Raw genomic sequence first — 17,292 nt, forward strand, 5'->3', positions numbered from 1 at the left:
ATATTATATATATATATATATATATATATATATATATATATATATATATATATATAGATTAGATAGATAGATAGTATAACACATTACAAATAATATATTATGAAAATTAGCACAGTTACTACTATTGTCAATATTAATTTATCATAGACATATATTACTTTTCAGGTATTCATTATATACTATATATGTATACAATACATATGTGTATATAGATATATATTTAACTGTTAAGTATCTATAGCTAATAACTGTCACTTTTAGTATCAATAGCTGATATATATATATATATATATATATATATATATATATATATATATATATATATATATATATATATATATATATATATATATATATATATAAAATCAATAAATAAAAATTGTGTAATAATCAAATAAAAAACTATAATAACTATAATCAATAGTCAATGATCAAAAAAAAAAAGAATAAAAAAATCAGTCAAACCAACTGGGTCTCTAGTCACATGGATACCACAAGAAACAGACTAATTTGCTCTGTAAAATTCTCCTGTAGAACAATCCCCTCATTTTTCAAGTGTCTCCCACCAGCATGATGTAATCTGATGCTCTGGAGAGCTTGCCAAGACTGCATGATGTAGCCTGCAAGACTAAGCCTGTTGTTTTAGACACATTGCATGACAACACAACTTGTTTCCCACTGGAGACCAGGTTCTGCGATGAACTTCTCCATCACAACATTCTTTGGCCTAAAGCAAACCAAACGATTTTCACTTATACTGTATTCTGGCAGCTAGTTGGTTATGCATTAGCAGCATTCAATATCACTGCCTGTGGCACAAGTAGTGTCCTTCACATTTGTCACAGAACAAGCAGAACAGGTTCTTCCACACCGGCACCATAGAAAGACGTGCTTTCTTTACAAAAGGGAGAGAGGGGTGATCAGTGTACCGGTGGCAGAAGAGAGTAACCAGAGACATTCCCAGGGGTTTTCCTGGCCGTAGTTTGGCAGCAGGACCATAAGAGTTAAGGAAGAAATGCTGATGGGTAATTTGGATCTGTCCGCAGTGGCATTAGGAGGAAATCAAATATATGTGCATTGACTGGAAGACAATAGAGCAGCAGCAGCAAGTTTTTTTCAGGTGAACATCTTGTTTTGCATTTTCTTTTATGTAGCCGCATTTCATTGTGTGCTTTTCTCTAGTGTTTGTAGCTTCATTAAATAAGAACTGGACAGGACGTTTGTCTCCAAATACTGCCTCACTGTGATATTCAACTCTCTCTGCCTCACAGAAGGCTCTCTGCATCATAAAAGATCCTCACAGCATACAAACCTATTATGGTTCGGGCTGATTAACTTCCATTCTATTTACTGTCAAGAAAGTTGTGAAGTGAGACTCTTTGTAGCCTTTGGGAAGCTTATTTGCAATTGAAATACACTGCACCGATTTTTTTTAATACGGATGTCAAATGAAAACACAGGATTCACATTGTTTTTTTTGCCAGTACAAGTTACATCCTCATTCCCTGCAGGGACAACATTGTAATTTAAAAAAAAAACCTAATGCGCTAGGGTGGCATTGTTCAGATCCATGCTTTGTGTTCAGAGACCACTGACAAGGTTTAAATCTTCCAATCATGGTGTGACAGATGTGTGATGTCATGATTAAAGGAAAGTTCTAGGCTAAATACAAGCTCTTTGACATGTTGTTATGACAAAACAAAAAATTATTCTGACTCATCCTTCAATCTGTAAAAACAAACCAAAATCATGTTTACAATAATGCACTTGTAATAACAGTCTATGGGGCAAGGTATCATACTAGAATAAAAGTCAAAAAATTTCCACTGTTTGCAAAACATCATACATGTCATTATCAATGACTGGACACCATGATTGGAATATATATATTATATATATATATATATATATATATATATATAGATATATATATATATATATATATATATATATATATATATGTATGTATAATTGTTATGCTATTTTTTTGTAACATACACTGACATTTCAAAGTTTGGGAGTGTTATGATTTTTTAAAATGTTTTTAATAAGTCTCTTACAGTGAAAATAGTGAAAATAGTAATACTACAAGATATTATAACAATCTGAAAAAAAATACTTTATTTTATTTATTATTTTACAATAAAGCTTAAAGGGATACTCCACCCCAAAATGAAAATTTTGTCATTAATCCCTTAATGAGGTGTCTTTTTAAAGGCTTAAAAGCTCCATTCATCTCCAGAACACAATTTAAGATATTTTGGATGAAAACCAGGAGGCTTGTGACTGTCCCATAGACTGCCAAATAAAGTGTCAAGGTCCAGAAAAGTATGAAAGTCATTGTCAGAATACTCCATCTGCCATCAGACGTACAATCTGGTTTATATGAAGCGACGGGAACACTTTTTGTAAGCAAAGAAAACAAAAATAACAACTTTATTCAACAATTCCTTTGTCAATAGTCTCCTCTCTGTCTCTATATCACCGTATGCTGCGTATGCTCTTTTGTATCATCTGCGCCACAAGGATGCGCTGTTTCTACGTGTATTTAGCTTTGATTTGAAAGAAAACAGCGCTTTCTTGTGGCGGGGATGATACAGAAGAGCATATGCAGCATACGGTGATATAGAGACAGAGAGGAGACTGTTGACAAAAGAATTATTGAACAAAGTCATTTTTGTTTTCTTCGCTTACAAAAAGTGTTCCCGTCGCTTCATATAACTCAGATTGCACATCTGATGGCAGATGGAGTATTCTGATGATGACTTTCATACTTTTTATGGACCTTGACAGTGTTATTTACTTGCCAGTCTATGGGACAGTCACAGGCCTCCTGGTTTTCATCCAAAATATCTTAAATTGTGTTCTGAAGATGATTCTAATAACGGGTTTGGAATGACATGGGAGTAAGTGATTAATGACAAAATTTTCATTTTGGGGTGGAGTATCCCTTTAACTTGCAATTAACCCGGAACATTACTTTAATAATAACCCAAGTTGATGTCATGAACTTGTAAGCAAAACTGATTGCACAGTGAAGCTCTGAAGTAGTACAAAAAAAAAAAAATACTTCAAATGCTTTTTTCTAAGAAATCCAATGCAGTTTCTCTAAATCAGATTGTATTTCTCATATAATATTATTTCATAAAGCTTTACTATTTCTGCACTACTGCCCAGCTCTAAGTCTGATAATTTATTCATTGATGTTTATTTCTAAAACAGCAGATGCCATTTCCCATAACTTGTGTAGATTTGGGTTGGTCTTTCTCTGCACTTTCTATTTCTTTTGGTCTTATATCAGCACCCCAGTGAAGACAGACATAAATCTCATATTAATTATTACCTCCACAGAAATGTTTACCCTCTTATCTAACTTATTTCCCCGAAAGAATGTCCCATTCGGCTCAGTGCACAGGCATCGCACTGAAAAGGGTCAGATAAAGAGAAGGACTGGCTCATATTAGCTCAATGAGAAAAGTACACAGAAAAAGACCTGGTTAAACAATAGAACCTGATGCCCCTCCTCACCACTGACCTTTTACGACATTACACCTGGACTGTGCAACTAGTTCATTTTGAAATGTCAGTTGGTACATGTGAAATGTAGGCTGCTTTCAGAAGCATGATTTAAATTCCATACCATGTTATTTTGCCTAAAAATAAGAGCAGAAAATGATTTAGTCTTAAAATGTATAACATATTGACTGGTTTCAGACAACCATACAGGGTTCCTATGGTTAGGGAAAACTGGAAAAAATAAATTTAGGGAATCCCAGGTCTAAAAAACACTCAGCTATAAAATATTTCCTTTCTGAAATAATTCATATATTGTCCTTTGTTTATGATCTCTATAAAATTAAAATCCTCATTTAGTAATCACAACCTGGAAAAGTCATGGAAGTTCATTGATGAAAAAGTGTGGCAACCCTGATCTACATTTTTGACTGTAAACAGGGACATTTTCATTTATTTTTAGTGCAATTAATTACATAAGCCAGATTGCTGGAATATATTTGTAGATACTTCTTTTCCACAGCCCTCTGAATGCTAATCAACCCTGCTGCATAATTTAAAAGCAATGTATCGTGCATAAAAGGCTTTGTTTGTGTTAACAGGCAAAGCACATCCTGGCTATATTTACTGAAAGTTTCTAAAGGTAGGTGTGAAGTTTCCATTCAGTTGCCATAGAGACTGTTAAAAATGCGTCCATAAAACACAGACAAGTGCCCTTTAAGTTGCACGTTGCAGTTGAATAATGGAACATCTGAATCTCTTGTTGCACTAATTTCTCATGTAGTTGTTTGAAAAAGTGCTTTAGGTCAGTATTGACTGCACTCAGCAGGCGGGGGACAAGGATTTGCTCTGTTAAAACAAACGGCTTAGGTCTGTGCTGGGCACTTCACAGCATTAGAGCTAATACGATATAACACTCCCAGAGTGACCTCCACAAAGCCTCCTCGCAAGCTAATCTTCACTACATTAACGCACGTGCGGGATTTGACACACCTTCACATGGCTTGGTTCTGATCCAGACCACATTTCCTAATTTTCTTGCATGCATGAGCATACAATACATTTGTTTCTTAATTTAATGCACTCTTGCTGAATTTATTTATTTATTTATTTATTTTTTTTTTTTAAAACAACTTTATTTAGAAACTGATATAAGTAGCATTGGTCATCGGGAATCGTTCATAATCTTAAAAATCACTCTGGTTGACATATTCAGCTTTTCAGCTTATTAACTCTAAATATTAGCACCATTGCGAGAGAGAGAACTTTCTGTGGGGCCCTCAGGCCATTATTTTGTGATAAGACATTCACTTTCCCCTTTGCCCTCTCTGTCTGACCCTTAGCTTCTAACCCCGAAGAGGCAAGTTTATGGCGCTTTCCCTATGGCCTGACTGAACGGCCCTGTACTCACTTAAGAGAATGTCTCCAGTGTGCGTGCCTGTGAAAAATGAATGGTGCTTCTATGCCAAAATAAGACCTCTAACAAATGTGATGCAATCCCTATAAAGAAAGCTAGTGTTAAGTTAGGGCCTTTTCAATGAATGAAGTCGCTACCATTAGACTTGTCATATTTCACAAAGACTCATATTCAGCCAAATGACTTTAAATTGGTGAATAATGACAGGGGGCCTAATGTCACCTTGGGTCCTACAAACTCATGATTCATGATTCCCAGTAGTTTAACCTGAAAAGAGGCTGTTGTTATATTCCCACAATTAAGTGAGCTGCGTATAGAGGCAGAATTTTAAGGCATCATAAACACAGATGCCTTTTTCCGAAAAAGTAGGCAGAATAATTGTTCCCTTATACATTTTGTCACAATTGACCCTTTACCAGAAGTTTGATTGACAGGCGATCTGACCAATCATAATGCCAAATCTGCCATTTTGTCGGACTGTGTGTACTTGTGTGTACTGACGTCTTTCCGCAGTTGAAATAAGATATCTTCTGATGTTCATTCATATTTAATTTGTGCTATAACAAGTAAAGAGGAAGAGATGATCGGTTCAAATGCCACTTGAACTAAAGCGCTACAGCAATCTGTCACAACACATTGAAAGAGCCACAAAGGGGTATTTATTGTTTGAATTTCCTAAAAAAAATGATAAAATTTGAAAGCTGAGACTTTGTTTCATACCAAAAGTAACCTGCTCTATCTTTTCTGCAGTAACAGTAGCAACAGTAACTAAGGGGGGAGAGTCACTGCGAAAGGTAAATTCTAAGGTATTACGATATGTATCCTTTGCAGAGAGAAAAAAAAAGAATGGCAGACTATGGACACTGATATTAAAATTCTGACCAGTACAAAAAAGATTATAATTATTTTTATGTTTTGTTGGATGGAAAACCAATGGTTGATGTTTAAGTGATTTGTTTAAATACATTTTTTTTTAAATAAACACTAAAATTTCAAATCAGTCATTTTAAGTGAATTTAGGTAACAACATTGTATAGTATTAAAAAAAAATCATATTCACCCTATAGATTGGCTTATAATTACATATAGTAGTGGTAGTGTTTATATAGCATTGGTAGCATTCTAAAAAGTGAGCATTAGATGACAAAAAGTTATATATAAATTTACATTTTAAAATGTAAATATTAAATATAAATTTTATCCATTTTTCTTTTTCCTATAGAGTTGCTGTCTATGAAGCACTTTCCGGTTGGGAGAGTAGTTAGTAGACATTGAGGCAGCTTACCAGGCTTTGGAACAGAGTTTGTGTCCTCAGGGCAAACTGGTCATGTTCATTAATGCAATCATATGCAGAAGGGTTTGTCTAGGTTTGTCCATGGCCTCTGGCTAAATGATAGTAATCACGACATGGCGCCTATGATGTTAACAGAAATCATTGACCAGAAAGCTATGAGTGAATAAATATCCCTGTGTGTTGTTTTTTGACTGATGATACATAAAGGAAAGCTGACTGGAAATGCCTTGTGGAACGAAATGTGTCATTTCCTGTGACAGTGCCAGCAGATCAGTCCTTAAATTCAACAATTAATGGGACACGAAATTCATTTTTAAGTGTAAACTCATTGTCCAGAATGGAATACTAGTATACTACTTACTGCATAGTATACACTATATTATTTCTTTAAATATTTATATTGATGTTAAAAATAATATTAGGCTGATGTTAGGATTATAATCAATATATCACTTTTTTTAATAATATTTTGAGCTTACTGCACTGTGGGATGCATTACACACAGCATATTCTGTACAGCAGGTATCTGGCAAATGTAGTCACCCAGGAAAATCCATGCTGCATATCGCAGAAATAGTAAGAGAAGTATGTTAAGTATGCTTTTCCAAACATCACCTGCTTGTCTGTGCTGGAACAAGGTTGTGCTGGTCTGTGCAAAAGAATGTGCAACAAAGCAAGAATAAGGCAGTATGAATGTTAAGAGCCAAAGAAGGAAGTAAATGTCTAATATTTTTAGAGCTACATCATGTTAGACAGGGAACTGTATTGATGAGAGAGACTACAGGTCTATACTTGATTTTTAGAAGTATGTTTGGAATTTGACGGATCTTTGAGACCTGCTTAAGCTTTATATGCCTTACATGTGCACTTCTTTAAAAAAGCTATTTAGCCAATGTATATGTTTTTAGGCCAAGACATTATACTCTAATGTAAATATCTGGGTCAAATAATAAAAGAAAGTATATTGGTTCAAAAGTGGTTACATTAGTAAAAGTTGCAGAATTTACTTTATTGCTATTAGGGCTGACCTCAACTAAAGATTTTTCTAGTCAACTAGTAGTCATTCATTTTTAGCAATTAGTCAACTAATCACACGTTTAAATTAATAAACCATATAATTCATAATAATGAGCCTTTAATTGCCTATAGCCTATGCATAAAATGTATAAAACTTGCCACAGCACACTGGCAGAAGTAATGGTTATGAATGTGTCAAGGACTGCCTTAACGTTATAATAATTCATTAATATCTAGTGTTTTCTGTATTTTCAGCTGCAGTGCTGAAGTCGACGAAACTGATTCTGCATCTCCACAGTGGATGTTCATACAGATTACATAATATAAAAAATATTTGTTTTCCATTTGAATTGATTAATATACAAGGAGACATTTTGCTTTTTATAGATAGATTTTTCATGTCTGTGAGGCAAGCACGGTGTTTCTGTAATTTATTTAGAGTCCACACATATAAAAGTAAACCTTTTACAAATTCAAAAGATGTATTACTCTTTATATGAGCAAAAATGACACAGTATTTTAAGTTAAATGCAAACTTAATAAATAAGCAACTAATAAAATTTTTATCAACTAATGGTAGTCGACTATTAGGGGGCACCCCTTATCATTATTAATATTACATTGAGAAGCTCTGACTTCCTCTCACTGGGAAATGTTTTAACTTTTATCCAGACTCCCAGGTAAATTTGACTCCTCACAGAAAACATCAGATTTCGACTTATGGATGTCTTTTGTTAAATTTACAATCATTAATGCAAATAAAGACATTTAAAACAGCATCAGAAGGAGGAAATAAAACATTTCAAGTGCTGTTTAAACTTCCACTGTGAGGGAGACAGGCGTCTTATTAAAGCTTTTCCGTGGGGGGAATGTAAATGAGAAATGTGTGAAAGGGCCACTGGCTATGAAGGGCCCAACTAGGCAGTAAATCAAGCCTGGTCTCTCAACTCACTACGGCCGTTCAATGTCTGAAGCAATTAAGGAAAAAGACTGGATGCAACATTTTCCCTGTCCTTCAAGATTTGTGGCCACTTTTAAAAGGGTTTTGAACCTTTGCTAACCCTTCCTCCAATTCCTCATCTCACTTCATAAAAACACTTTAATATTCTGTCTAATCAAGCTAGACATCAGTTTCCTGGTTTTTCTGTGATAACATCACTTTGGTTCATTTGACTTTTAAGAGGAAGTATTATCTGAACATAATCGTGGCTGCCACAGAGTCCTATACACTTATAAGCATAAGAGATATAAGCATAACAGTCAGTGTTTACTCATGTTGTGATACAAAGCCCCATCATGCATATCAACCCTGAAATGACCTCAACTCAGCATACTCATAAAATTATTTCCCAACACGCCCACTTCCTTTCACATTGAGGGAGCAGTCACTTATTTCTGTAAGTCCCCGCATTAGAATACTTTATTAGTCATGGCATATTTGTAATGGAGGCTTGCGCAGATGCAGGTCTTGTACAGTAAGTGTTGTAGTTAGCTGAGTGCTGTGATGGCAGAAAACTGAGGAGATCTCAGCCACATCTCATGCATAAAATCATGAGGTGCAATTTTGATCTTTCTGTGGGTAAAAGCCTGAACTTAAATGCCACACTTTTTTGCCTCTTCTCAAACTATTTGCATAATCACTCCAGTAGCGAAAGGCTGAATTTGGTAAATGATAATTATGTTGATATAAGGAAGAGCCTGGAGGGGATGCTGTGCATATCTTATTTACTTGTATCTTATTTTTCTTTCTCCATTTGCAAATTGTTTTTTTCTTGTTTTAAGCTCTCATATTAAGTATAAATAAAATTAAGTGAGGTATAACAAAATTAGTTGAGGTTTTAACAAGCTGTATTTTATCTAATTTTTCATTAAAGACATCTTAAGAATTTTTACTCCAATGTTTTTAAGTATAAACAATATTAAGTAAAAACAAAACTGAATAGAAAAAAATAAAGATAAATTCCCTTAAGAGTCTAGAAAAAGGACATTGTTTTCAAGATGTTTAGATATTTTTAATGGAAAACAAGACAATTATTGATTTATAAAATGATTTTACTATATATAATAATACTGGAATATCAGTGGAATAAATTAGTTCTCTGAATTTTAATTACCAGGACTTTAATCGTGCTTCAGCATTCATTGAAAATGAAAGCCCCAGAGATGCTGCGAGCTTCAAAAAATGATTTTCACTGGCAACTCTACTTTGGTATCCATCCAGGAAATATCATAAGAAATTTAACTTTTGGAATAAAACTGTTTAATGCACTATAAAATTATTCTGTAACTTCGTGGACAGAGGAATACCTCTCTCATCTGCGTAGATGGCACAGAAGCACAAAATGCACATGCTCACAAAGAGGGTAGAAGTTCATTAGTGTTCTGGGAAAACAAACCAAAAACAGCAAAAAACACGTTAGATAATAAAAATGTATAGTAATAATAGATTTTAAAAAATGGCTCCTTTTAATGCCAGATCCATGGTCACAGGGGGAAGGTCACAGTGAGTAAATGTTTGCTTTGGGTGAGATGCCAGAGGTGAAGATGCGCAAGGATAAAGGAAACACTCAGAGACGCTCTCAGCGTGACCCAGAGGTGCTGAGTAGTGATCTGGTGAAGTGCTAGAATATTTTAGGCCTTCAAGCAGATCCATTTCTCTGCATCAGCTTCACTGCAGTTCACAATTAGGCCTAAGTGTTGTTGAAACAAGGTCATTGTATTATTTATGACTTTTTCAGAGTGCACTGGCTCGTTTTTAATCTGGTTATTCTTTAGTTACAGAAATGCGTCCTACATGTATATAAGACAGAGAGTATATATATTTGGATGTACTTGTAGATCGGTGTATATACACAAGCAGAAACTCTTGAGTGCATTTGTCTTTACGGGTGTTCGAGGCCAGTGGCCTACATTTATAGCAATGAGAGAGAAGGTCATGGAGGTGAAATCAATACAGGCTCTTAATGAGGTGCTCTGGAAAAAGAAAATTGATTGAGAAGGAGTTAGAGAGAAACAGAAAAAGAAAGAGTGAGGCACTACTAAACAGACACACTGATATACCAGACCTGCTCAGAAGCAGGGCAGCACTGAGCGTATAAGTAGATCAACTTCACTTTGAAGGAGAGGAAATGTTCACAACTTAGGGTTTTTTGTAGGGAAGGATTAGTGATTACCAGAGGACATTTATTAATGCAGCAGTATTGCAGTGTAAATTAAAAGTGGGTTTTTTTGCGTTCCAGAGGCATCTGCCCTCATTTTCAGGGTATTTGGCTCATGAGACAATTCCCAGCTTGTATCATCTCAGTTATATAACATACTTGTGAACTTCTGTGTGTACACTATTTCTCATTTCTAAAAGGAAAGCAGAAGCTTTTGACCTATTTTCATGTCGTGGTCTTACATGAAATGGTTTTTATTAGACTACATATATGAACATGTGCTTATGAGTAGCTGGCATGTGAAGCAGTGACAGCAGGGTCCAGCAGTATGACATCATCAAATTAAGAAATGATGTAATTATTGTTTTATTTTAAAATGTCTTATTTCTTGATGGGTAACACAAAGATGTATGCAACCAGATCTTTTTTGAAATGTCAGAATATTCAGGTTTCTTATTTGATCTTCTGAAGGGGTTTTCATTGTTTTTAATTTCAATGTTTCTTTCAATTTAGAGATCCCAGTGGAGCCATTTGATCCTGTAACTAATGGCAACAGTCCAGGCCCTGTCCTTGAACCAGGACCCCAGCAAAAGCATCTGTGCCGGTTATCCAGCGTCCACTTTGGCATCAGGCCGCTGCGTCATGGGAAGTGTAGGCAGCCTAATCGAGAAACCAGACGTGTCACCAACCAATAGCAACAGAGCAGTTCCACAAGTGCCAGGACGGCAGAACCACGGCCTGCTCAAGAAGGGTTTCAACCAAAGAGAGCTGCTTAACTATCTGAACATAACCAAGAAGGAAGCAAAGGGCAGCAAACACATCATCTCTGGGACATCCTCTATCAAGAGAGAGCACAGGAGAGCGGAGGACGACGACTACACTAAGGTCTACCACAGGGACGGAAAGGAGGTTGATTTGGGAAAGAACTCACTTCCCATAGGTGGCAAGTTTGACAAGGTACACAACTGTCATGAGTTATGCTTCATCCATGCCATGTCAGTTACAGTAATTACAATTTTCCATGTTTGTCGTGCTCAAAATTACTGGTTTGAACCTCTGGCTAGTGGCAGACGCAGGGAGTGTTTGGGAAACCTGGCTTAAAATAGTTATTAGTTTTGCTACTGTGTTTAAAGTTTAGAGTGGTGCAGAAATTACATACTTCAGCTTTATATGTTTTATAGGAGCAGATGGAAGTGAATTGACATGTACATTTATTTAAAGTTGAAAACCACTACCAAACTACTATTTATATTTTATTTTATTGTATATCTTTATATTACAGAATATTTATAAACTTAAATCAACATCAATTTCTTCTCATTTTATGTAAACCCAGCAAATAAAAATCTGAAATTAATGTAGTATTTTGCTGTCATCAACACCATATAGATAAGTTAATAAAAAAAAAAAATACATTATTTAATAAAAATAATAGTGGTAGTAATTTATTTATTTATTTATAAATAATTATTTATAATAGTATTTATAAATTTTTGTTTTTATTTATTTATTTATTATGAATTTAAGCAATTTTTAGGAAAAATAAATAAATCAACTGCTTGACTGTGACAACAGAGTTGTCATTTAAAAAAAAATAACAGTAATATGGTAATTCGGACATGACCTGGAAGCAGCATTTTATTAATATAAAAATTTATATAATTTCATTAAGGAATGTAAGAAGAATAAACACTGTTCAGTAGTTGTTTACCACTTTGTAGGAAAGCAAGGATGAATTTATTATAATTACTGACTTTTTTGCTCATCAGCATTTACTTTCACTAAGTATTCAACAAATCTCGGAAACAGCAGGTGTTAAAAACACACTTTACAACGACTGTATTAAAACAAGATAAATAGGTTCCTCGTTTTGGCTTCAAGGCCTGTCAATGAAATGCAGAAATCGTGACAATGTTTCCAGTCCGACTCCATAAAGGCAGTGTAATTTATTGATTGGTTTGTTGATAGGAGTGTTAAATGGAGTTTAATATTGTAAACTGTTCAGGCCAGCAGCAGGTAGACTAACTGACTAGCCTCTGCTGGCTAAATTTATCTCTGTAATCAAATATGGGCCCCCTCAGGTGATATTATTGTGCAGGAAATTCAGCGAGACCGAAGAAATATGGAAGTAAAAGTGGTCTACATTAAATTACTTTGTTGTTTGGCATGGCTCCAGTATTTAAGTGGAGATCTATTCTCCTGATGCACATGCTGCAGTTGACTTATCCTTTTCATTTCACAGCCACGTTTCAGGCCTTCTGCCTTTAAACCAGTCACCCCGAAAAACTTCAGTTCAATGCAGAATCTCTACCCCTCCAAGTCGGAGGAGTCAGAGAGTGGCTTAACCAACGGCATGCATCTGTCCTACGCCAAAGCAGTGGCCAAATCACTGTCCAAATCACTGTCCACCTCTTCCTCGTCCTCCTCCCCTTCACGGCCAGGCACGATTGTCAACAAAGGCGTGCTAGCAGCAGCCCGGGGCCTCAGCCAGGAAGAGGAGAACATGTCTGACTCAGGGCACAATTCTATGAACAGCCTGCCGCCGTATCGGCCACCGTTCCGTCCTCACTTGGGACAAATCAGTGCCTCTATGGGTCACATCAACCACATCGGCTCACTAGATCGCACCTCGCTGGGCTCCAAGGGAGCCGCTTCTGCAGTCACAGACATGTCCTGTCAGAGTATGGCTACGCTGAACCGCCTGCAGTGCTATGGAAGCGAGGCCCCGCCACCCTACGAACTGTCGCACTCTATGGAGGACATGGTGAGGGACCTGGAGGACCGTCTGCAGGAAAAAGAGCACGAGCTACATCAGATGAGGAGGAACCTGGATGAGAGCGAAGATGCTGTTGCACAGGTCAGCATCTATAAGAATGATTTTTAAAAATGTTTTTAATATCTCTTATGCTCACCAGTGCTGCATATTTTTAAATTAAAATTTACAGTAATATTGTGAAATATTATTACAATTTAAAATGTTTCCTATTTGAATACATTTTAAAATGTAATTTATTCCTGTAATGGCAAAGCATCATTACTTCAGTCTTTAGTGTCACATGATTCTTCAGAAATATGCTGATTTGTTGCTAAAGAAACATGTCTTCTTATTAATAATATAGAGATGAGTTATGCTGCTTATTATTTTCTTGGGAACCATAATACATTTTTCCAGGATTCTTTGATGAGTAATTGAGCTTTGTTTTTGTTTTTTCAAAAAAGTTCAATTCCTTATAAAACAATACATTTAAATAATTTTAAACATAGACCATAAACAAATAGTACAACTAAAAAATAAAAAGAAAATACACAGAAAAAATTAAGAAAACCTGAAAAATGAAAGACAAACTGAAAATAAATCGCTACATTACCATTCTTACAAAACAAAAACTACATTAAAATTCAAAACTCCTTTTGTCCTGCTGTAGGTTTTTGAAGAGAAACAGCGGATCTGGGAGAAGGAAGTGACAGAACTGAAACACCTGTACAATGCCAAACTGCGCCAGGTATCCCAGCAGTCCCAGCGTTCACAACGAAACCTGCAGCTGCAGCTCTATAAGGAAAAGCAGGAACGTAACCGGCTGCAGGAGGAGCTGGATTCTGTCAGGCTGGAGTGCCAGACCCTGAAAAGTCAAAGCCCAGCGACACAAAGCCAGAACATTAATCCCCAGCTGGAAGAGACCCAATGGGAGGTATGCATCAAGTCAGAGCTATCTGTCCAGAGCTCCAGGGATTTCACAAAAGTTTGCAAAAGATAAAAAAAGAAATAGATTTTAGTTGCAAGAAAAACATATCATGCATACTTGGTAGTTTTACATTTACATTTACATACTTGGTAGTTTGGTACATTTATCAGATTTCAAACCACATATGGATGCAGTTTCCACAGTTCGGACTACAGACAACTAAATGGATTTAAATCAGAAATTTGTTTAAAAAATGGTTTGAAAAAAAAACAAATTAGTTGCCTGTCTGAACAAAGTGCTGTGTGGCTTAAACAAAGGATAGCAACCATCCCTGAAAGCCTTGTTATGAATAATCTTTTCAAATCATATCTTGTCTTTGTGTATAGTATAAGCTGTAATAAATAACTAAACTGTATTGCTTTGATAGGTCTGCCAAAAGTCTGGAGAAATCTCTTTACTGAAGCAACAGTTTCGGAACTCTCAGGCAGAGGTTACACAGAAGCTGAGTGAAATCTTCCTCTTAAAGACTCAGCTGCATGAGGCACGCAATAAGATCCGGAGTAAGGACAGTCAGATCGACATGCTACAGATGGCCCTACAGGGTGCCCGACGGAAATGCCCCTTGCCTGCTTTCGAGGACCATCGAGCTGATACGGGTGAGACTGATGGAGCCAGTGTTACTGAGGAGCGTCTCAGAGCTGAACTGCTGCTGGAAAGGCGGCAGAATGAGGCGCAGGCTTCAGCTTTTGAAATGGAGAGGAGCACGTGGCAGAATGAGAAAGAGAAGGTGATACGCTACCAGAAGGAGCTGCAGGCCAGCTACCTGGTGATGTACCACAAGAATGAGGCCTTAGAGAGAGAACTGGCAGCTCTGAGGGTGGGCAGGGCAAGAGTTGAAGAGGTGGGATCAGGGGGCGGAGATGAGGGCGGGGCTTTACAAGAAGTGAAGCCGCCCACTGGTCTGCCATGGATAGAGAGGATTGAGTCTTCTGAAATTTGACTTTGCAAATGTTCTTTTGCATCGGAGATTAGCTTGATGCCAACAGCTTTGTCTCCTCAACCCACTTTTCTCTTCTGAGACAATGTTTTAAACCAAATAAATAAACTATACTATATAAGTTTGACCAAAAAGTGTACAAAACAGAGGAGCAAGCTGATTATGGGTTGTTTTGCTTTAATAAATTTGAATCATCAAAACATCGACTCATCCCAAATTGTGTCTGGGATGATAAATTATATTTGTTTTTAGATTCTAAAACAGTCACAATGAGTGTTCTAGTACTATTTTTTATTTTCATTGATTCAGTGGTATATTCATGCTTTAGGTACTGAATATTGTTCATCATGACAGTTCCAGCGGTCGATAAATCACAAATCCAAACATCATATTTTTTTTATGCTGCCATTCTTTAAAGACTGATATGAGAAGTGTGCATTCCCTAAAATGCATGTTGCACTTTAAAAGCACACAACTTATAAGTTGTCCTTTGCGTTAGAATTTTTTTTTATTTAAACAGCAGATCCATATAGAAGCATTTCTGCTACTATGTATTGATGTGCTCTGGTGGGCTTTTCTGTTCTTTTGACCCAAGATGTTTATAACTGCATGAATGTGAAATCAAAATTCTGTAAAGTTTAATGCCAATGTGTGCATAGAACTGTTGAAAAGTCATTGATCGTAAGGATAACATTAGATCCCACGTTATTATATCTTCATATAGCAAACTATACTGTGACTTGTTAAAAACTACTGAATTTCATCTTCCATTTCATGTATTAATTGTATAGATTTGTACTATACAGGTATGGTGTTCTTTACCTCAAAGTCGCATAAACCTTGAACTTTTCCCTTATGTTTACTTAAGACTATTTCCCTTGTTCTGTAAAAACAGCTCTATCCACCTTATTTTTCAATGCGTAAGTTTTCTGTGAATGTGCGAGACTTCCGGTTCATTGGCCGCTGTAGGGAAATAACAAGAAGAATAACAATGTACAGTAAACGGTAAAACTTTTTGCACTACAAACCAGTGTTCATAATTAAGATAATACATTCAAATATATGGTAAGACACACCAGTTTGCAATATCAAGCAGCAAACGAGCTGTACAGCTTAAAATAGCTGGAAGCCAATGACACCGGAAGCCAGACATAAAATTGAAAAATGGCCGCACCCGCTCTTACGGGAAAAATAAGGTGTTATCCAATGTCTTCCGGTTAGTGCAAAATAAAAGTTTAAAATGTGTCTTCCAATTAGTGGTTTCTTTCACATGCACCATATTTGATTATGTTAATTAAAGTCATACCGAATCTAACTTTATTTATAACCTTAATTAGTGTATTTACTGGGCTGGACGCAGAAAACAAAAATATGCACATTTCGTCTAATCCAGCCACTGATCTCTTATATAGATTAATTTACCTATTATAGAGATTACTGGTCCAGCCTCATAAAAACGTTTACTTTACTTTTATGATCTGATTTGGCTGAGAATCTGTAAAATTATATGCACTGCATTTAAACTTAAAGGGACTTAGATTTTTTGGAAAAGTAAAAAACAAAAAAAAAAGGTAATCTAGTAGTGTAGCTGAAAGTATAATAAAATATAAAAATAGCCAAAAAAAAAAATTAAACAAACATGTAAGGGGCAGTTTTGCAAATCCATGTGGGTCTGCTCCTCTCAGAGAAAGAATGTGACTCCATGAGCCCCTGCACATCAGATCCAGCTTTACGGAGAGGAATTCTGTGCTTGATAGACCAGAATGGGCCATTGTCACATGGACAATAAGGAGTCTATTCTGTCTCCAGGTAGAAACTTAAGTTGCTTACTTAGAAGCAAGAAGTAAATCAAGTTTGAGAAAAGGCCAACAGGGTCAGTTAGTCATTAGATGCCTATTTTTTTATTTTATTTTTTATTGAAACTATTTTTGTTTACTTTTTTTAAAACTTACATAAAACATGGAACTTGTTTTCAAAAAGAAAAAAAAAAATCCTGCTGTTTAATCATGTTCTTGAATGCATGTCTTTGCTCCCTATAGTGTTCATTATATAGTCAAACTCTTTTTAAAGCAGGTCAGAGGTCATCTAACTTAGTGTGCAATCATAGGAGGGTCTCATTTTCATTCAAGAAACAGGTGTTTCCATGGAAACTCAGTGGCCAAACTGATATCTTGAAAGGTGAAAACCTGTAACTTTTAACAAATGTTTGTGAG

At 35.9% G+C, this 17,292-nt stretch overlaps 1 protein-coding gene across 1 annotated transcript; it reads left to right on the forward strand.

Annotated features, from left to right (window-relative positions):
• Positions 1 to 428: 428 nt before the first annotated feature.
• LOC109066276 (NEDD4-binding protein 3-A-like) lies at positions 429 to 16,324 on the forward strand. The gene is made up of 5 exons (XM_042770000.1): positions 429 to 1,120; positions 10,913 to 11,356; positions 12,642 to 13,256; positions 13,825 to 14,088; positions 14,510 to 16,324. The coding sequence occupies exons 2-5, from the start codon at positions 10,946 to 10,948 to the stop codon at positions 15,080 to 15,082; spliced, it is 1,863 nt and encodes a 620-aa protein (XP_042625934.1). The 5' UTR covers positions 429 to 1,120; positions 10,913 to 10,945; the 3' UTR covers positions 15,083 to 16,324.
• Positions 16,325 to 17,292: the final 968 nt, after the last annotated feature.

The sequence above is a fragment of the Cyprinus carpio genome, chromosome A14 (assembly GCF_018340385.1).
Source record: "Cyprinus carpio isolate SPL01 chromosome A14, ASM1834038v1, whole genome shotgun sequence".
NCBI classification, from domain to species: domain Eukaryota; kingdom Metazoa; phylum Chordata; class Actinopteri; order Cypriniformes; family Cyprinidae; genus Cyprinus; species Cyprinus carpio.

Bases quoted from the DNA above. Each gene is read 5' to 3' on its own strand.
- LOC109066276 (XM_042770000.1), top strand. From the start codon at position 10,946: ATGGCAACAGTCCAGGCCCTGTCCTTGAACCAGGACCCCAGCAAAAGC. The intron at 13,257-13,824 runs GTCAGCATCTAT...GTCCTGCTGTAG, and splicing joins GCGAAGATGCTGTTGCACAG to GTTTTTGAAGAGAAACAGCG. The intron at 14,089-14,509 runs GTATGCATCAAG...TTGCTTTGATAG, and splicing joins TGGAAGAGACCCAATGGGAG to GTCTGCCAAAAGTCTGGAGA.